The sequence below is a fragment of the Coturnix japonica genome, chromosome 9, assembly GCF_001577835.2.
Source record: "Coturnix japonica isolate 7356 chromosome 9, Coturnix japonica 2.1, whole genome shotgun sequence".
NCBI classification, from domain to species: Eukaryota; Metazoa; Chordata; class Aves; order Galliformes; family Phasianidae; genus Coturnix; species Coturnix japonica.
In genome coordinates this window covers 1,585,241-1,606,895 of record NC_029524.1, presented here as the reverse complement: position 1 = coordinate 1,606,895, position 21,655 = coordinate 1,585,241, and the positions used below count along the sequence as shown (strand labels likewise).

The window sequence follows — 21,655 nt, the reverse complement described above, 5'->3', positions numbered from 1 at the left end:
TCCATAACACCTTTCAGAATGGGGTTGGTTTTCATGATGTATGCATGTCTGCTTACTTATCTGTATGTGTGTGTATGTACATTTGTGTCTGTATCTGTCCAGTTTCAGAACATGCGCAGCATTTAGGAAGTACTTTGACTTCAGAGGAGATGGATGGTATTTTTTCCTGTGTTTATTCAATTCATTTGATAATTTGATAATTAATAATCCTTTTTTCTTCTGTTTAGTGCAGTTAAACTAAGACCAAAAGAGGGGGAGACGTATTTTGATGTTGTGGCCATTGTTGATCCTGTTACCAGAGATGCTCAAAGACTTGCTCCGTTACTTTTGGTACGTATACAGAGTTGTCGTGTGTTTTATAACAATTTTTAACAGTTTTTCTTTTCCAACTCTGTAATTTTGAAAAGTTTGTCTTCTTCCTTGACTCTGTAGTGACCAGTGGCCTTCTAATGATGCAGCTGAAATACACTCACTGTGTACTACGCACTAACAAAGTTGTGCATCCAGACAGCTTTTAATTTTACCACTTTACCAGTTTAGCTTGCAGTCATTACTCTGGAGGAAGAAAGTCTCTGCATCCCAAAAGGAATGCCTGCAGATGAGGGAGCATGTGGCTGATCTAATTTCAACTAGATGAGTGCGGTAAAGAGAGGCTTCAGAATGAGCAGGTTGTGTGTCTCTTTTCCTAGCTGGAGTTTTAAGGAATATCTCTTTCTTATTCCTGTAGGTATTGAACCAATTGATAAATATGAACCTGAGGGTGTTTATGAACTGCCAGTCAAAACTTTCTGACATGCCTCTAAAAAGGTAAGCAATGCCATTACAGGGTTAAAACAAAGCAACAACCTGCCTGATAGCTGAAAAAGAGCAGTATGGAAGCAGAAGCATATGCTTAATGTAGTGAAGCTGTCAATGGCTGTCTGGAAGCCCTGTCACAAGTTGGGATGTAGCCTGGTGGAGAAAGCCACCCATACACGACCTCAGGTTCCACAGCTCTGCTGGGCTGCATCTCTCAAACCCTTAATGCTCCCGCTTTTCCAGCCCTCCAAAAAAAAATTCTATCCACATGAAAACTCAACCAACCAACCAAAACACCACCCCATATTAACGATAACAACAGCTACAGCAACAACAACAGCACAACAAAACATGGTCAGCCCAGAGAGAGAGAAAGTTAAACCCCTTGAACTATCAGAAGGTCTCAATAACTGCTTTCAGCTTAATTACAATAACATGAGTTCCCACAGAGAACCCAGGAGTTTGTGGGTGGTATGAGATGGTGGTACTGGTTTGCAAGTTGGGTGGGTTTTTATGTATATGAGCAGGGTTGTATCACTTACTGATCTTCATGTGATTTCTGCTTTGTTCTGTGAGGTGAAAATTCTGCTTGTTCTAAGCATGTTGCTTTGGGCAAAGCCTCCTGCATACAGTAGGGAATAAAAATTCCATGTAGCAATGCTTGGAGATGTTGGAGCTCTGGGAAAGCTGATGCTGTCAGCAAGTTCAAAGCATGAAGTACAGCCAGGTTTGGCAGAAGGAAGCTAAAATCTTTTCTTTCTGGGATTTCAGCTTTTATCGCTACGTTTTGGAGCCGGAAATTTCTTTCACAGCAGATAACAGCTTTGCTTCTGGACCAATCGCCAAGTTTTTGGATATGCCTCAGTCTCCATTATTCACTTTGAACCTGAATACTCCTGAGAGCTGGATGGTGGAGTCTGTCAGAACCCCGTATGACCTTGATAATATTTACTTAGAGGAGGTAAATGAAATCAGAACATTACTGTTGTTGCATTTAAATGTTGGTTTTTCCAGGGATTATTTTTTCTAATTGGAAAGAAATTTAGAATTTCAAAATACTAATAAAGATGAAGGAGTTGATCTTAACGCTTGTCACGGTTGCAGACCTCTCTAAACTCTATAGGAGGGCTGCAGATCAACCAAAGCTTGCTGACAAATTGCTGCCCTCTGTTACTTGTGGATGCCTGGTGGGTGCCACAGGGTGAGCAATGCTGTGGGCTGGAAGCAGACCAAACAGAAGTGCTGCTTTGAGTGTGTGTGTGTGTGTGTGTGTGTGTGTGTGTGTGTATGTATATATAGGCCATGAGCTGGACCTCTAGAATATTGACCTGGGCTTTTGCCCCACATGCAGAAAGATGAAATTCTGACCAAGGAGCTGGGGGTTAGTACAGAAATGGGAGGAATATTTGCATGTACAAGCCCATGATTCTCATTTCATCTTCAGTAGGATAGATAAGTTAGTGTTAATAATTAACTTCTTGCTGTTAACAATTAACTTGGTCTCTACTCTTTGTTAGAAGCTCTGCAAGTAGTGGGCTGTGAAGTGGTTACAGATGCACAGCACTGGCATGTAATGATGTGCACTGAAAACATGTAGCCAAAGGTTAGAAATTCTCATGTAATGAGAAGTAGCAAATGCTGAACTTCAGGGCATGAAGTGAATTACTTAAGGAGGTAACCAAATACTCTTCTATTGTAGTAATGGTTACTTAGCTGGCCTCTGGATAGCCCCCAAACTCAATTTTAAATGCGTTGAAAGCCTGAGAGAGGGGGCAGTAGATGCTGCAGGTCTGCTCAAAACACCATCCTGAGTACCAACCTATTGATTAAATCCACAATAAATATAAAAAGAACTGTAAAATAAGGCAACAGTCCTTCCCTTTCTTACCCTGACATCCAGCCAGTTGGGAGCCAGAGGTTTTTGGTCAGGAACAGCCTTAACAATACATGTTCAATGGAGCCACACTCTTCGAGGGTTTCTGGGTATTCACTCAATAGAACTACTCTGGTAAAGTAAGGTAGGTGCTAGTTAATTAATATGACTGTCTTAGGAGAATAACTGGATCGCTAAAATAAACTGCACTTCTGTGTTACTGCTGAGTTCAGCATTGTCTTCTCCTTGCAGGTGGATAACATTGTTGCTGCGGAGTATGAGTTGGAGTATCTGCTTCTGGAAGGACACTGCTACGATATCACCACTGGGCAGCCACCTCGGGGCCTGCAGTTCACCCTGGGAACCTCAAGCAATCCTGTCATTGTGGATACCATTGTTATGGCCAACTTGGTAAGCGTATGATTCCATTTGGCAGTGAAGGATGATGGTCGTGCAGTCAGCACAACCACCTGCATAAAATATTTCCAAGTACATGGGCTGTGGGTACTTGACATTAGCGACATCCCACGGCTGCTGGTGGATGTATCGGAACCACGTTGTTCTTCAGCTGGTCAGTGTTGTAGAAAACAAAGGAAGCATGAAATAAGAGGAAATTGTTAATGTAGTTGGGGAAAAGGCTGCTTGATGACTTGGAGGTGGGCTTTTTCTCATTAGATAAGCCAGTAGTGTATATCATGGTATAGCATGCTGTATCTACTAATCCTGTTCCTCACAGTCCGTACTATGAAGAGCTATGAAGGGACCTGAGAGACTGGGAACGTGCCTTGTGTTCTTCTATGAGCTCCCTTTTAACTTCTGGAAGGCTGCAGTGCAGTCTCCCTGGAGCCCTCTGGGCTGAACAATCCCAACTTCCTCAGCCTTTATTCCAAGCAGAGCCATTCCTCATATGGAATTTAGCATTGTAAGCTCCTAATTGTATTAATCAGCTGGGTTACAAGTAACTATTTCCAAATACAAATCAGTGGGACAGAATACAAGACTTACAAACTTGGCTGTGTTTTCTGGAAACAGACAGATGTTCTTTTCTCCTTACAGGGTTACTTCCAGTTAAAGGCCAATCCTGGCGCATGGACTCTGAGGCTCAGGAAGGGCAGATCTGAAGATATCTACAGGATCTATAGGTGGGACAATACAAGAAATACTTTGGTCTCTTCCTTGGGAAATCTTTTAAATCATACTGGCACCGTTACATGTGAATCTAACAGTTCACTTGCCCACGTGCAATGAATTGGTTGGCAGACTGCATTTTGTACTGCACATAAGTTGCATAAGATGAAAGAAATCCATTTCTTTACCAAACCTGGTCTGTGTTTAAGTATGTACTGGAATGTGTCTGTATTTGCTACTACTTTGTCACAGCTCAAACCTATCTTACAATACTCAGCTTTAATAGTGTGTAGAAAAACCTGTAGAAGACGTAAAGAACTTATTTTTACTTTGCAGTAAAGGGTTTTAATGTATTTTCAGCCACGATGGCACAGATTCTCCGCCTGAAGCTGATGAAATTATTGTCGTTCTCAACAACTTCAAGAGCAAAATTATTAAAGTGAAGGTGAGTTTATAAACTGTTTAAGAGCAGTTCTTAAAAACAGACTGCTTCAGCTGCACTGGGGGAAGAAACTGATTGAGGGCCTGATGACGCCTTCCTACAAGCTTAATTAGAGTCAGTTGGCAAAGTTCATGTTACAGCATCTGTAATGGAGGGAATTATCTATAGGCTTGGGATTGTTCCTTTTGACAGAGGAGATGCAGCTGCTGTGCTCTTTGCATGCACATGAGAAACAGTTTTGCTCACATTTGTTTTGCTTTTCTTTTTCTTTTTTGACTGTAGTGCTGCTTTGTTTGAGCTGCTTCTTTGCCAGTTTCCTTCATTGAGGATGATCCCCAAATAGCTCTGAACAAAGTGTTTTTAACCATTTAGGCTATCACGCCCTCAGTGTCTGATGTCAGTTTCTCCACACAGCTTAGGTTGCATAGCAGCTAATTGGACACAATTCATACTGAGGCTAGAAGTGCTCCGAGCTGTTTGCCCAGTGTCTAATTCCACTCTCTCAAGCAGTGTTATGCTTTCACAGGTTCAGAAAAAGCTCGACATGATGAACGAAGATCTACTGAGTGATGGCACCAGTGAGAACGAATCTGGATTTTGGGAATCTCTCAAATGGTAAAAATGAATTCAATAATAACCTGCAAGTCTGTTCAACTGGAAAGCTATTTGTTCTCCTAATGATACAGATGGGCCTGTGATAGTCCATAGCCATCTATTAGAATAGCTTGAACTTAAGGCTTGACTCATTGGAACTGTATCTTTTGTAAGACCCCTTGGTTTCTAGAGAGATTAATTCCTGCTTTGTCCTGCTGCTGTTCCCATACCACGTGTGCTGTAGGGAAGTCTGAAAGCATTGCTCGTTTCCAGGAGCTGCATCTCAGCCAGGCATCTTCCAATTGCAAGCTCGCTGGCTTCCATGTTTGTGTCTGCACTGCCCTGTGTTGTGGACCATGATGCACAGACCAGGGGGAGGGATGGCAAACAGCACTGTAGTAATCTATAGTCTGTTGCACTCCTTCTAGGCCTCGCTACCTGTCCTTCATGAATACATTTGTCCTTTCAGGGGATTCACAGGAGGACAAAAGAATGAAGATGTGAAACAGGATAAAGACGACGTATTAAATATATTCTCTGTGGCTTCAGGACATTTATATGAAAGGTTCCTACGGTCAGTTCAGAATTTATGTTCTGGGGTTTCAAATGGTGAATGTGCTCTGCTGTTTACAAGTCAAAAGATCAGGATTTGCAAGAATATTTAAAACCAAACAAAAGCAAAACCCAAACGAACGTCAATCAAACAAAAACCCAAACCACAACCACAGCAGCACAGAATTCCTTCACAACAGGAACATCTGTCTGTATAGAAATCAGATTCAGAATAGCAATATGCTATCTAGCAAATTCAGTCTACCCTAGGAATTTCTAGCTACAAAAAAACTGGATAGGAATGTTTTGTTAGGAATGTGCAAGTCGTTGCTCTGGAGAAGAATCTGACTTTGTGTTGTCAGCAGCTCCAGAAAGCCAGCAGGCTTTTTCATTCTTGCTAGAGTTCAGCAGTCTGTGATGGGCTGAAGCTGTCCACTCTTTCTTCATGCACTGAGCTCAGTAATCTTTTGTACTGCAGTTGGTCTAATGGTGTGAAATAGCAATTTGTGATCTGTGTGCAGCTGATCTCGAGCACGTGATGGCTATTCCTCCAAATGTTTTATCTTTTTCTCTTGATAGCATAATGATGTTGTCTGTGCTGAAACACACTAAGACTCCCTTAAAGTTCTGGTTTCTGAAGAACTACTTGTCACCTACATTCAAGGTTTGTTACTGATTAGAAACATACTCTGTAGTGGGAAAAGTAAATAAGGAAGATGTTTCAAGTTGTGCATCATACTGTTACATAACCACATGTGCAGCTACCTGTCTGTATACCTTCTGTTTTCACAAGGAATCCTTTTAGAAGGAAGTCAGGCTGAGAGTAGACTTGTGCCAAAGATAAATATTGAAGAGAACAGCATGTAATTGGAAAATGATACTTGGGTTTCAACTATATTTTTTCTGTGATTTGTGTGATAAAGGTGCAGAGTTCAAGATGAAAACTGGGGTTACAGACCTGTGTCTGATACATGAGGGATGAAAGAGCATAGGAAAATATTTAGCAGGGAAGCGAGGGCTCTAACTAGGTATGGAGAGAGCTCCCGAAGAAGGAGATGTTAAAAGCATGTGTTCAGATGGATGAGAATGCATAAGCAGTGCATGCTAGAGTGCCCTGGACTCTGAGTGGAACACACCTGGAAATATTTGTCAGTTATCTGTGATTCCTCATGAATCAAATGGCAGGATTCAACACAGAGTGCAGAGGTTAATGAACAACAGAACCGTATTTCAAGAATCAGCAAATTCCAACACCTAATACTAGGTAGCAGCATTACAGAAACCTACCTGCTTATGAGCTCAAGGGGAAATAACCAGCAGTGCCTGTGGTGCTGCAAGAGCTGTGGGCTGTGCTGTGGCTGCTCCTGGGAGGTGCTGTAGTGTGGTCCCCCCATCCTTGCTAGCAGTTGCGTTCTGCCAGTATGTCTCAGCAACATCTGTGCTGGCCCAGTGTTGGAGGAAGCCTCACAGATGAGAACATTGCCTGATTTGATGGTGGGCCATGTTGCTCTAGTAAAGCATTTCTCCCAGTTCCTTCCTAATGTTTTATTATGGGATGGGAATCTATCTCTTGTCGTTTGCTTTTCTTTTTGCAGCAGAGGAGCAAAGAACTGAGATAAGCTCCTTTTTTTTTCCCCCTCCCTCTGCAGGAGTTCATCCCATACATGGCAAAGAAGTACAACTTCCAGTATGAGCTTGTCCAGTACAAATGGCCACGCTGGCTTCACCAGCAAACGGAGAAGCAACGAATCATCTGGGGTTACAAGATCCTCTTTCTAGATGTGCTCTTCCCATTAGCTGTTGATAAAATCTTATTTGTGGATGCTGATCAGGTAACGCAGGGTGGAGTAACTCAATCTTTTCCTTTTTTCCCCTGTAGGAATAATATGCTCTAGAATACAATTTCTGTATTACAAAAGTTGCAAGTCTGAACACTTTGCAGGCCTGACTGAAGGCTGATTCTGTAACTCTGGCGTGCTTCAGCCAGTGCTTGTTTTCCTCCCACAAAGCTTGGTTTTGTTGGCCTGTCTCTTTTGGCTGGCTCCTCACTCTCTCACTGCTGTGATTCCAGCTAGTTTGCCAAACAGATTCCATCTCATCCTGATACTTGTGCGGTTCCAGCCCTGTTCCCCAAGCCTGCAGGTCTCTTACCACACACAGTGTTTTCCTCAGTCCCCAGACACTCTCCTCCTCCCACTCCTGCTGGATTTTAGCTTGGCCAGATCTGAATGGCTTTCAGAGGAGCCAGAAGGCAGTTCCCTCGTGCACAAAGCTGTGCTGTGCTGCAAAGCAAGCAGTGTCCTGGTGGCTTTGTCTGTGCTTACTGCCCAAACACTTTGAACGCAGGGGATGCGTGTGCAGTGAGAACTGCCAAGAACACTCCTTCAAACATATCTGAAATAGTGAAGTACAGATTATCAATACATAAATATAAAATGCCCCAGGCATTCTGGCATATAGACAGTGTGATCCTTTGTCAGCTAAGAACCAAAAAGTATGTGACTTTAGCATAAGTATCAGCTAGGGTAAATTCCAAGCTATGCTGTTCTTAGGGTATTGGTGTTTCTTTTTCCTCTGTTAATAGCAGATACACTAATACAGTTTGTTTCAACCAGAATTTTTAGAGTAGTGCTACAGCTGCAGCAACTGCGTCAGAGGGACATTAAAAAACATTCATCCATGAAGGGTTTTCAGACTTTAAAGAGGAAAGGAAACAAAGGATCATAGCAAAATTCATTTAGAGTGAGAATTACAGCTGCTTTCTAAGCAATAACGTGGCACCTCAGCTGCCAAACAAACCCCAGTCAGTACTTGAAGTTCCAGTTCAGTTGATCCAACTCTAATGGGAGAAAGAGAACCTCTGGTGTCTTGTTTTTGTACTATATATGGTAATGCAGATGTCAGAGTAAAAGGTAATTCTCCCATTAGCTGCTCAGTTTGAACTAAATCCAAACTAGCTTATCAAAATAGCCCTTGATGGGCTTTGACAAATAAAATATCCTTTTGCTTCAGATTGTGCGCACAGATCTCAAGGAATTGAGAGATTTCAATCTAGATGGTGCTCCTTATGGATATACTCCGTTCTGTGACAGTAGAAGAGAGATGGATGGCTACAGGTTCTGGAAGTCAGGATACTGGGCAAGCCACTTAGCTGGAAGGAAATACCATATCAGGTACCAAAGAATTGTTTATTTTTGTCTTCTCAAAATGGAAGTGGAAAACTTTTGTTACTGATTAGTTAGCAGAGAGCTAGCTGAGGTACACAGCACTGCTTCGAACCACTTTTTGCTCCCTATTGCTCTAAGGTTCTATTGCCTCTAGTCCAATTGGAAGCACTAGGGAACTGAAGCTAATTTCAGTGTGATTCAGCTTTTACAGGCAGAGAACTGAAGCGTTAACTAAACAGACATCTTCCTTTGATAATAACAAATGTTGGAAGAAGTGACTGCGAAGCTAAGATTTGTTGAGTAATTTTGATGAACGTTCCATGCCATTAGTTAGAACTGCTTTCCTGCCTTGTGCTAGATAATTCTTGGTGGCAGTATATCAAATTGTTTTGATGTATTGAATCTCAGAGTCTGAGGCTTTGGTAATTTACCCATCAGTCAAATGTCACTGCTAATTGTGTTATCTCCATGCAGTGCTCTGTATGTTGTGGATCTGAAGAAGTTCAGAAAGATTGCAGCTGGAGACCGCCTCCGAGGACAGTACCAGGGCCTCAGTCAGGATCCAAACAGTCTGTCTAACCTTGATCAGGTGTGTATTTATTGTATGTACTTAATGTATTTACTGTGACCTGATGGCAGGTTAAGACCTCTCCTTTCCTGGCTAAACTTCTGTCACTGTCTGATGCCAGCGGCACTCCCAATAACTCCCGGCCTTCAAATGAGATAGATAAACATAGAATGGAATGCACATGGTGGGTGGAAACAACACCTTCCTCTTAGATGCCTTCAGACTGTCTATTTCTCTGGTATACTCCAAAACAAATACATAACACAGCTGAATACTTGCTTTTTGAGCTACCTGGCCCCAGGCGCTTTGCTGTGTACTGCCTTGGGTATGTGCAAGTAAGGCCTGTCATATGTGGGAAAAGTAACACAATGCTTTTGTTCATTTGAGAACAGTCTTCCAAATTGACCCAGTACAGGTGTGACACTGGATTCAAAGGGCTTTGTTTGGTGTTGATCGATGGCTGTTCATTGGCTCTGGGGAAAAAAAACCCCTCTGTTTTCAGAAATTACAAAACTTGTCAGTGCTGTGTGGTGGGACAGCTTCACCACCTGCCCTGCACTGAGGAAACTGCTACTCCATCTTGTTCTTCACTGCAGGATTTGCCCAACAACATGATCCACCAGGTGCCGATCAAATCGCTGCCACAGGAATGGCTTTGGTGTGAAACATGGTGTGATGATTCGTCAAAGAAGAGAGCAAAAACCATTGATTTGGTGAGTAGAGAATGGCTCCTTCATTCCTATGTCTCAGTAAGAAGCTGTGACCAATTCAGAGGCACCTCCCCACCCCAGATGTAGGTTCCTTACCCTCTGTTGTTCCTTTAATGTTTTCAATACTTTTCTTTCCCTTTTTCTTCTACATATCTTTCTTACTTAGAGCATTATGAGTTTGAAGAGACTTTATGCTCTAGTCTGGCCAAAATACTGGCCTGCAGGAAGTGTTCACCAACAATCCATCAGTTCCACTAGGGGGAAGCATCCCCCTATTCAGTAAATAAAGCTTATTTGTACATCAAGTGTTTGAACAGTTTGTGTGTTTTCTTTGCAGTGTAATAACCCAATGACCAAAGAGCCCAAGCTGCAAGCAGCAATGCGGATCGTCCCAGAGTGGCAGGACTATGATCAAGAAATCAAACAGCTCCATAATCTTTTCCAGAAAGAAAAAGAAACAGGATCACCAGCTCAGATGTCAGGACAGCACACACAAGGTAATGTTTCTCGCTGTTTTCCTAATTTTCTGACTCTCCTCCTGCCTGTTTGGACTGGCATAAAGTCTCACACTCATTTACTGTAAGCCTGCACCATACAAGGGCTTGCGTGGAGGATGTTTTAATTAACCTGCATATTTAAGCAAGGACTGAAGCACCTCGCTAAGTGAGGCAGGTGTAACTTCACTTGTTGATGAGACCTAGAGAACAGAGAAATATACTTCACCCATGTTTCAGTTCCATTAAAGATCCATATTCATGCAGTGTCATGAACCCGGCCTTAGCTTTGCCCATATAAAGTGCTGTTATACACAGCGAGTAGGAATGGTTCTTCAGCCACTGCTAGTCTTGCAAATAACAAGAGTCTGGGATTTAAATGTCAAGTTTCAAACCAATCTGCAGACTGAGGAAGCTGGAAATGGAAGTGCTTACTCTTCTCTCCTCTTCTACAGATGCAGTGGCACATGTGGAATTATGATCCATGGAGAAGAATTCAAGTCAGACTGTTTCATAGACAATTTTTATATGGAAAGCTAGGATTTTTGTTGGTCATTTGTTTGGTTTTTTTTCCCAGTATGTCTGCAAAACTGCTGAATAATTGAATGGGATGATGTGTGCATTTTTATTACCTGCCTTTGGGTTAATTTCTGCATATGAAATAAGATCTGGATTGCTGGGATTAGCATTACCGTTCGTTTGCACCTGTGGTGGAGATGAAAGAGCCCGTGATGGAATTCAGCCTTCTGGAAAAAAACTTCAAAATCCACTGGAAAAGCCCCATCCTGCTCCTTCTGCTGTTGCTGCTTCCACCACTGGTGAAGATCCTGTGTTTGCCTCAGATCTCATTTGAGAGCCTGGATAATGCAGCCCAGTGAGCCGCTGGCTGGAACCTAAGCCCAAGCCCCAACTGATGGAGTTTATTTTTCCAGGTGATTTTAAAAGGCTCTGAATCGTGCTTTCAATTGGGATGCTGTTTCATCAGCCAGTTTTCAGTCAACAATTCTCCTTGCACTGGTTTGGTATGCCCTTGATTTATTTTATTTTTTTAATCAAATCCAGCATTGCTTCATCTCTGTTTCCTGTCTTCATTTATCGCCCAACTTTTGAGGGTTTGGCTTCATGTAAATCTACCAGAGTCTGTGTAAATGCCCGTCCCAAATACAAATGCCTACAAAGGGATCAGAGCATTGGACCTGACTGTTCTGTTCCTCGCAGCCTGTCTGACTGGAAATAAAAGAAGTGCCCTCCTGCCTCCTCTGCTCAAAGCTCAAGTCCACCTGCAAGCCAGTAGGGCCTTCCCATTGCTGTGGTTCACTGATTCATGAATGTGTTTTTGTTTGCTGGTAGAAGAAGCTGTGGAAGCTTGGAAGCTTTTCATCATGTACATTTCACTAATTTCATTTTTCTTCAAACACAGATGTTGTCACATGAGTATAAATCTCTGGAGTTCTTAGATCTTAGTTCACATTCGGTCTTTTCATCATCCTGTTTCCTCACACATTACTCCAATTTGATTCTGGAACTTTGGAATATCTGAGTTGCATTTGTTTTCCTTTAACACACTGACAAGAAAACATTTTGCTCCAAAGATGGGTCACCCCAAATTGGTTGGGGTTTTTTTTTGTTGTTGTGTTTTTCTTTGTTTAATAGTTCGTATCCATGTGTTAATTCCTAAAGGTGCTGTAGTAGTTACATGAACTTAAAATCCTCAAACCCTCCTTCCCTCATTCTGTAGGGTTATTGTCTGCTCCCTGGAACACAGAGACTTGGAAGAGCTGAAATACAGGAACCCAACTGGTATTTCTGTGCTGAAGCGAAAGGTAGCTCTGTATGCACTGCTTCTTTAGAGATCCAGGTTGGGATTGTTTCTGCCTATTGTGTTTTTATACAGATGTTCTGTGCTGTAAGAACTTCCCCCTAAAGAGAATCCTGACTTAGATATTCGTCTAGAAATACTGTTTTATACATCATGTAAATGTCCTGGGGGAGTCTAAAAGACATCAGTTGCAAAATTCAAACTGTTGTACAGGGCAGTGCCCAAATCTCTAACCCAAAATCATAGGGAATGTGGTTAAAAGAAACAGGGACAGTCCCTTAAATTTGCAGTGCTGGCACTGGTGGCAAAGCAAGTAACTGAATCAGCACACACTGATGGTGGGTGCCAGAAGGGGGTAACTCCAGAAAGGCAGAGGAAAGGCCAATCCCCCTTTTCCATAGGGAAAGATGTGAGGGGTTGGATATCAAACCATGAACTTACTGAGCATGAGTTTCCAGCTTAGGGTATTTCCCCCTCTGTTGGATTTTCAGTTCAGATGGTCCCCCCGATGGTTTGTAGCCTATGAGTGCTTTATACTTGCTGTCAAGCTGTTCCAGGTGAGGTTAAGTGGACTTACCCTAGAAGGATTTTTTTCTAGTGTGATGTGCCTGCCAACAGACTGAAGTTAGTTATTGGAGATCATACTGGCCTGTTTGAATCACATAGATAAAGTAACACTGGTGAAGGCCTCCTCCTATCAAAAAACAGTATTTGACTTTGCTCTTTTTGAATGTTATTTGAAGCCAGGAGATGGAAAATAAGGAAACCTGCTGCAATTCACCCCAATGTTTACACACCTTCTTTGGAGCTGGGAAAGGAAGAATTTTTTTAATCCAGTGTAAGTTACAGAACTATTTTTTTTTATTCTGCTCCTCCATTGTAGTAGTTGATGTATGCACTTGAACACACACACCACTATTTGTTTTCAATTATAAGATGGACCATGCTGTGGAGAATGTTGGTTGTTTTTTCCTTCTCTTTAGCGCAGATCACACTCTTCTGTTCAGACCTTATTAAAATATATATACATATAAATCATTTGGAAAGGAGAGGAACCAGAAGGACACGTTTGGTGAGGCCTTTTGCAGTACTCCTAAAGAGTCCTGTACCTATTCTGAAGTACAGCACAACACTCACACCACCAGGCTTCAGAATGTGAAGTACTACAGTCGTTTGCGGGAAGCACATGAGAGGATGATACTTGTGTTCTGGATCTGTGCATGTGCTTGCTGGTAAAAAGCCTCTTACACTGAGTTGATTATTGAGACAGAGCTGCTTCTGACCCTGCCTGCTCTGGGAAATGAGTAAGAAAAACAATAAGAAAAATAGAAAATTGGGATGAGTGTGGTAACGGTGTAATTGTGGATCCTCAGTCTAGAGAGGGCACTGCTGTGGCAGGGCCACTGTTGCCAGTATCTCGCTGTAACACATTTGTCCCATCGATGAAAAGTTAATGCTGAAAAAATGTTATTTTGAAGGGAAATAATAGCAGAGAAGTGCTGTGGAGAGAGATAGACAGATAAATAGATAGACAGATAGATAGCTCTTCCATTGAGCTGCTGGGGGGTTTGTTGTCAAGCAAGGAACCGAAAGGAGGATGCACAAAAGTAACAGTCTAGTCATGGTTCGAGAATATGCTGCAACTCTGTGGCACTGATACCAAATGAGCCCAGGTACAGGGAGCTACTCCTGCATTACTACCCGAACTGAGACCACAGCAGTTTTCCCAGTATGGTGACAACAGTAAGATGATGTCTCATATAATAAAGCCTTTCTGTTCTTTACCTGTGCCTCTCCTCTGGGTTATTTTGGTTCTGATAACTGATGTTTTAATGAAGTTTCTTGGAACGTGGCTTGTTCCCCACTTAGTGTTGCAATACTTTTCAAAGGATTCTGCACTGGGAAAGCTGAAGTTGGTGTTCCTCAAATCACGGTGCTCACAGCTACAAAGCTGAGCCCGGGGCCCTGAATTCATTGTCCACTCTTAAGAACTCCTCTGGGAAGCTGAGCAAAGGCTCCAAACCAGTCTCTTTATGTCTCAGCACTAAAGAGTAGACAGCTTTACACAGAAAATGTCATTGAATGCAGTAGAAATACATACTTTGTTTCCTGTAGTTGGTTGTCTGAACTTGCTCAGGTTGAGAAAAAGAGGATCAATTCCAAGGAGATGATGGAGAGGAGAAAAGGAAGTGGCCAGAAAGAATAAATTGATGTCATAAGCCTCCCGAACCACTACCCTGTTTTAATTTTAACAGTCTGTTTTCATGTGACAGTACAGACATGTGGTTTTACAGCAGTCAGCCTGCTCTCCATGCAGTCATTGCTGGGGAAATCAAGAGAGGTCCCTGTTGAACTGGAAGCTGGCAAACACTGCTCCAGCTTTCTAGAAGGGCACAGAGGAAGAATCAGGCCTGTCCATCTCACCTGAGTGGAAATGATGGAGAAAGTTAGGCTGGGTTACTGACAAACACCTGAAGGACAATGTTTGGGGGTTGATGGGGAATGAAAGCAGTGTCTCTCCTAGAAATAAAGACCTGTGCAATACGTGTGGTAATGAAACACCCATCAACTGCTTCCAACCCCACCAGGCCCAGTAATGACCCTCACTTTCAGACCTTGGACCTGTAGATGGAGCAATTGCACTGCTGAAAAGAACCACGAGCACCTGCCCACCCCTTCCCAGCAATTCAGAGCAATTTTTAAACCAGGAAGTATTTGTCCCACGTGGCCCCATTGTGGCATTCAGCTAAAAAACAACAACAAAAAATAAACCCAAAAAATCCAACGTCAGAAGAGCAGAGCTTGGCAAGCTCTACCCAACCACACCACAAACAGGAAGAGCACGCTGTGATGCCCCACAGCTGCACCAGCTCGTTGCATGCATGTAAAGACACACACAACACAATCTCTGTTAAATATAGATACATTTCCTAGACATCCTGCCTTGGTGTTCTAAAGGTTCCCAGTGAAGTTCAAAGGTAGTTACCTCAAAAGGTCAAACTGCTTCCAGGAAAAGGAACAGACAAACAGAATCATAGAATTACCCAGGTTAGAAAAGACCTTGAAGATCATCAAGTCCAACTGCAGCCTAACCATAGTACCCTAACAACACCCCGCTAAATCATATCCCTGAGCACCACGTCCAAACAGCTCTTTAGCACATCTAGGGTCACACAGGGCCCTTAAACACAGGGTCACTCATGGTGGTGTTGTTTTAAACCAACAAGCAAAACCCAACGAATATACACACACTTCATTAACCACCAACTCCTACTGAACCACTTCCATTCAATTTACCATCAACTTCAAGAGCCCATCTGTTAACTCAAATGGATGCGACCATCCCTTTTTAGTGCTACAATGCAACCAGGACACCTTTCACAGGAATGGACTGATTCTTGGAGAAATGGGCTAGAAACAGAGCTTTGATCAAAAAGCTGGGGAACACTGTGTGCAAAATGGGCAAAGTCAGCTGTGGGAAGTAATTGAGAAACCCCAGCGTCTGCCTACCTGCCATTGTGGCTGAATGAGTCTGATGGAGGGGCAGAAGTTGGCACTTCTGAGGGCAGCTGTTGTCTTACATCCCTTTGGATGCAACAACTGCATTCAAAAAGCAGGAAAGTGATCTGAAGCTGATCAAGCATAAAGTGAATATTTTAACACCTGGAAGTGGAGTTCTAAAGGTCTTCAGCACAGCTCAGATATTTCAGGTGATGAGGAATGAGGCATCGGAAAGGTCTTGCTGTAACAGCTTCACCTCACAACCACCCAGAAGACACCTAAATCGTCTGTTCATTCCTTCACTTAATAAGATCAGTACCCACATAGCAGAAGACAGAGAGAAGGGGCAGATATTCAGGCTCTACCTTTTCTGGAAACCCAAAGCAGGAGGAGAAGGGAAAGAAGTAATTCATCCTGTGATTAGAGAAGGTTGTACGTCATTTTCTAAGTAACCTCATGGCAGGAGACAAACCAAACCAAGGAGAAGAAGTAGTGCTAAATGGCAAAGAAAAAAAGGTATTTTTTAAGCAATGGCCTGAAATAAATAATGTATCTGCTTTCAACTATTTACATCCCTTTTCATTCATTCTGGCTCTGATTTGCTGTCACTGCTGAGTTACAAGGCTATTAATACTGCAGAGCGATGAATAATGTATCCAGTTGCACCAACTGCGTTGTGTTTGGCTGTACAGCCCAGCAAGCACTGATGAATTTATTACACCAGAGGCTTTTTTCTGAATGGTAGCTGAGATCCATGCACACAAACCCAGGTCAAACCCATACAACAGGTCAAGAAAATGTTCTGAAGCCATTGCTGGACAAACAGCTGATGCAAAAGCAACCGATTGTCAACCCCAGCTCTGACAGCTGCCACAAGGCACAGATCACAGCAACAGTGAGAGATGGCTGCACACAGGACAGGTCTGCTGTCAACCAGGTGGGCTCCTGGAGCCACAGCTTGAGAGAACATTATCAACCATTGAATTTATTGCCCACACAATCCATACAAGCCACCAACTTCCATTCTTCTCCTGTGCTTGGAATGGAGTTTCCTAACCATAAAGGAGCTTCTTGGGAATGCAAGAAGGACATTCTTTTACAGCCTAGTTCCTCACAGGGCCTTCCAACTTCATGGTGACATGTGGTAATGTGACACAAACCAGAGCCCAAGGTTACATTAGAAAGCAGCCTTTAACACAATGCAATTAACTCCTGATCACCTCAGGACTCCTAAGCACTGGTACAGCAGAATATGAAGTCCAACATGCATAATACCACAACCATTCGTATAACAGTGATGTCGTGCATCTATACTCAGCATGTATGGAGCCAAGGAAAAGAAGCTCTGAATACACTAAGAACAAGAAGTAGAGGCTCTACACCTACTGAATAAGCTGGTTCTAAGGTCACAGCATCACTACGTCCAACACAAACACAAAGGCACAGGAACTAAAATATGTGTGTTTGCAATGAAGGGCAAGGAGAAGGTGGTGAGATGGAACTGGGCTGTTTTCTTCTGCAGCTGCTGAAAGTTACCTCAAATGAGGCGCAATATAGAAGGGAGCGTTTAAAGGAAAAGCCAGCATTTAAATGCAGCAAGCCTGCAGATGTCAGTGAGAATACAAATGAACTCCTCGGTGTCTGAGCTGAGTTACCACATTAACTACTGTCAGCTGCACTAAGGCAGTAAATGGGCACTCCACAAAAATCCCCCAACACGTGAGGCTGTGTGATACGTTCACATCAGCAGTATTTATGGAGCAATCCCTACCTATTATTAAAACACACTTGAATATACCACAGCAAAGTATAATCACATTCCAGAACTGCATCAACACCCTGCCAGGAAATGCAGTGAGAAAGATCCTAAAGGTAATTGCCATTGAACTGGGAGTTAATTGAGAGGAGCAAATGATACAATCAAGCACTAGACTGCCAGCAAACTTCAAACTTCACCACTACGACAGAGTTGCATGAGTGTTCCGGATCGGTATTTACTCAGACAGTTAAAAAGCAAAGTAACTTAGCTGAGACCCAGGGAGATGATGCTGATTTAAAGTCAACTGAGAAACAATTTGTGCCTGAGCAACCTGACACTTACCTGCAAGGACAGGAGTGCTGCACCAACAGGCACTGGTGCTTTCTGAGTCCAGCTCTAGAAGAGGTGCCCACTTCCACTGTTATCCAAGAGCCTGTAATGAAAATCAGAGCTCAGTGCATGCACAAAGCCTGCTTTACCTCCCTTTGTCTGTATCCCACACTGCAGGCACACTCACAGGCTCTGAGGCTCACAAAGTGAACCCACTTGCAGCGAAGCATGTGGAGCAGTGGTACACAGTTGTGTACCATGGACCCAAACCTCCACAGCCCCTGGCACTCAGGCTAATGGAGTCCGTCCCATCTCAGTGTCTCATTTGGGCAGAACACAAGGACTGGACACGAGCATCCAGCAACATCTGGCAAGTATCACCACCTCCTCTCAGCTCTGAGGGAGAAGTCCTGAATTATCCCTTACTTTGGATAATCTTCAGCCATGTGTGAAGCAAGTGACATGGGCCTGGGATACACTGCTGATTCACAGAAACTACCTAAACACAGGAATGCTTACACTTGTATTGATGAGGGACCCCCACAGGGAGAGGTGAGGAGGTGGAGAGATTTTGGCTGCCAGTGGAGGAGACTGGAGGAAGACTCTCTGGAGATAATGCAAAATCTGACAAAAGGAGGAAATTCCAAGAAAATTAAAGACAGGACTTCATTATACTGGGAAAAAATCACTAATTGTGAGAAGAAACTCGTGATTCACACACTATAATGGAGTCTGAGGCTTCAGTCTTCCTCACTGGTGTCATCACATCATCCTTCCCCTGAAGTTACAACTCCTTCCCTGCTCTGGAGGTGGGGGAAGCAGAGCAGGTAATGTGGGATCTGAGCAGGGTGGCAGTGTCCTCACTGGGGAACTCTGTATTTTTACAGCCATTTTAAGAAATACTTAAGGAAAATCTTCTGAGGTTAGTAAGAGTTTTTGGGAACTAAATGTAAATCTCAGTCCTGCCAGCTTTCCTTTATTCTTAATGAGACAAGTTCGCAGATCCTCACACTGCTAACAGCGAGGAGCTCCTAATCTCACCTTCCTGCTAATGCAGAGATAACCGATTATGCCACAGCCCAGGGGTGAGCTAAAACTAATCCTCCCCTCTTCTGATTTAGGTTACAGCTTCCCGAGGCAGGGTCTCATTTTGTTCCCTGTTTTTACAACACGGTGAGGGTATGCTTTATGAATGAGGATGCAAACACCACAGCATTTCAAATAATGAGATACGTGAAAACCCACAGTGCTTATTATGTATGGAACACCCAAACAATACAGGTTCCCACCCTTCTTCTCTAATTCCTTTTTAAGCCAAAAGCTGCACAGAGCAGAGAGGCAGAGCTGAGTTCTTAGAGGAGAAAGACAGCATCACTGTCTCCCCTGCTGCATCACTGTAAGAAAGTTTCCCCTTTATTCTTTATCGTCACACACCACCATGTAAATGCTTGGAGCACTTTGGGAAGCAGAGTAGGAAGAGTAACCAGACTTGTGCTATTGCACATGTCCAAATGGAAGCCCATGAGGCAGCCACCAAGCTGGATGTGTCTGCAGCAGGACAGTCCAGACGGAGGAGAGGCAGGCAATTAATCAAGATGACCTTTCAATCCTTTTTATCACAGACAGCCATCCCTCTGGGCAGTCTGTGCTTCAGCCTGCTCTGGCTCATTTCCAATTACCTGTAGATATAGGCTTCTCCTTATCACTGCTAGTGAATGGTGCCCCAGAGTGCCCAGGGCACAGCAGCTACAGACACCTGCTCTTACCCTCTATCCCAAAGCCCTGCTGAAGCATCCCCTGTATTGCATCACCTTTAGGCAGCGCACAGGAGAAAACAAAGCAAAGGACTGATGTGTGAGCAGTGCCCCTCTATTAGCAGGGGCAGGAGGGCGCTGCTTTCCTGCCACCCTCCTCCTCACACAAAGGGGAAGGAAGTGTGAGGAAAGATGAAACTTCCCTGGCAGGAGCAAGGAATAATTCACGCTCACCTGGCCTTGCTGTCCTGAAGGTGGGAGCCAGTTTCTGGGTATGACCCAAAGAATGAAGAATCTGTGCCCTTTGATACAAGGGCATGGGGGAAAGAAAGGTTAATGAACTTGCTGCAATTATCAAAGCTAACGTGTGGCAATTCCATCTTCAGGAAGTTGCTCAAGGCTGAGTTCTCCCAGCACCTTTTGCATTGGTTTTCACACATCAAGCTCTCCATGCTGTTTGACATCAGGATCAGGAAATGGCAGCAAGTGGTTCTGAGTTCCAGTGACAGTGTCCTGCACCAGCACACAGAGAGGGGGAGGCCTGGGACCCCATTGATGGCACAGCCTGCAGTACACCAGCTGGCCCATTTCATCCTGTTCTGCTTGGCCTCTCTAGTCCTCTCCCTCAGCTTTTTGAGAGCTGCAGCTGTTTCAGTCATAGAAACACAAATATATGGGAACTCAAAGTATAGACACACTACAGGCAGAACTGCTCAATACTGCAGACAGAGGGACAAACACACCCACCCAGAATCAAGAGTATTCCCCACTTGAACAGAGCTCAGGAGCAGAGCTGACAGCCCATGCAACTCGCCACTGCATGGGGATGACCCCAAGCCCACCAGTCCTGCAGCAGAGCGTTCCTGATGGCTCCAGAGCTCAGAGCCAAGCAGCAGGCCTGTGCTTTAACACTGCCAGCAGCACAGAGATTTGGTTGTGCATTTGCTTGGTGGAATTTAACAGCCTACAGGATGATGTGGCTAATTGACAACAGCTTCTGAATTCCTACATAGCATTGAAATACTGGAGATTCAGGAAACAAACAGAGGAGATCAGCAGCACCACGTACTTGTGAGGGCTGCTACAGCACACAGAACGTCTCAGCACTCACTAATTTGGCTGTGAGCTCTTGTTCTGAAAACAATGTCTGGCAATAATAACACAATCCTGAGGAAAGGGCTCCGTAGGGAAGTCACTCACTCTCACAAGGGCCGTGTGATTTATACATGTTGTCACTGCCTGTGCCAGAAAATTGATGACTGATTACCACGTATTCATTTCAGCATCACGTATCCAGCCCGAGCTAACCAGGTTAGGCCACATGGAATTCTATTTCTATTCATGGAACAACTGAGTGTAACAGTTGGTTCAAGGGAATACAGTGCAGGAGCTCTCATTCTGAATTAAGTAAGAGCTAGAACATACTGAAGCAGCATGAATTAAATGTTTGTTATTTATCATTACTGCTCGTTTATAATACAAACATCTGGATTCCATAACTACAGCCTGATAGAACGATATTATTAGTAAGGAGAGCAAAATAATTATGTAAATGCCATAGAGCTTGTTAAGCATTTGCAGAGTGCTGCAATCACTCACCCGCTCCCAGCTCTAGGAGCACAGCAAAGTGACTCCTCTTGCTGTTGGTTGGGCATCCATTTGGAACCAGGGGCAGCTGCTCCCTCTGCACGAGGAGGGCAACCCTTCCATGGGACAGGGGCATGGAAGCACTCTCAGCAGATGAAAAAAGGCTTTTGAGAACTGCTTCAACAGATACATGGCAGTGCTAGTAAATGCCACTCTGTTCATGAGTGTTTCATTGACTGCTCCTCTTAATCTGAAGGATATGAAATAATGATTACAGCAAAGCTCACACTGCTTTACTGTTAGGGCTGTGATAGATGTTTTTGTGTCAGTGTGTGACCGCGTCTCAGCCTCCCCCTGCAGCAGAGTTCAAACCCACATGCCTGGGTCAGCACAGAGTGCCTCCAGATTCAAAACACCCAGAGCTTTAAGTAATCTCCATGTAATTTATTTACACCCCTGCTGTTATTGCCACTTACAGCAATACTCGCCATAAAGTGCTGAGAATGATATGCATGGCACTCTGCTAAGGAAAATCTATCAGTATGTACTTGTTGCTGAACATATATTTAATTGCAGGGG

General features: G+C 43.6%; 1 protein-coding gene and 1 long non-coding RNA gene across 4 annotated transcripts in view; one reads left to right on the top strand and one right to left on the bottom strand.

Annotated features, from left to right (window-relative positions):
• Nucleotides 1-12,401, top strand: part of UGGT1 (UDP-glucose glycoprotein glucosyltransferase 1) — a 35,510-nt gene extending 23,109 nt beyond the window's left edge. For all 3 annotated transcript variants that reach the window (XM_015871126.2, XM_015871124.2, XM_015871125.2), the window contains 15 exons: nt 228-330; nt 728-807; nt 1,570-1,759; nt 2,924-3,082; nt 3,728-3,813; nt 4,160-4,244; nt 4,768-4,856; nt 5,305-5,409; nt 5,967-6,051; nt 7,037-7,219; nt 8,400-8,560; nt 9,029-9,143; nt 9,719-9,835; nt 10,170-10,329; nt 10,782-12,401. In XM_015871126.2, coding sequence (XP_015726612.1) covers nt 228-330; nt 728-807; nt 1,570-1,759; nt 2,924-3,082; nt 3,728-3,813; nt 4,160-4,244; nt 4,768-4,856; nt 5,305-5,409; nt 5,967-6,051; nt 7,037-7,219; nt 8,400-8,560; nt 9,029-9,143; nt 9,719-9,835; nt 10,170-10,329; nt 10,782-10,807 — 1,744 coding nt within the window. In that variant the 3' untranslated portion in view covers nt 10,808-12,401. The remainder of the gene's footprint in view (nt 1-227; nt 331-727; nt 808-1,569; nt 1,760-2,923; nt 3,083-3,727; nt 3,814-4,159; nt 4,245-4,767; nt 4,857-5,304; nt 5,410-5,966; nt 6,052-7,036; nt 7,220-8,399; nt 8,561-9,028; nt 9,144-9,718; nt 9,836-10,169; nt 10,330-10,781) is intronic.
• On the bottom strand, nt 11,478-19,951 carry LOC107317924. The gene is made up of 3 exons (XR_001557083.2): nt 19,724-19,951; nt 17,748-17,838; nt 11,478-14,569 (listed from the first exon to the last, which is right to left on the bottom strand). It is a non-coding gene; the product is annotated as an uncharacterized LOC107317924 (long non-coding RNA).
• Nucleotides 19,952-21,655: the final 1,704 nt, after the last annotated feature.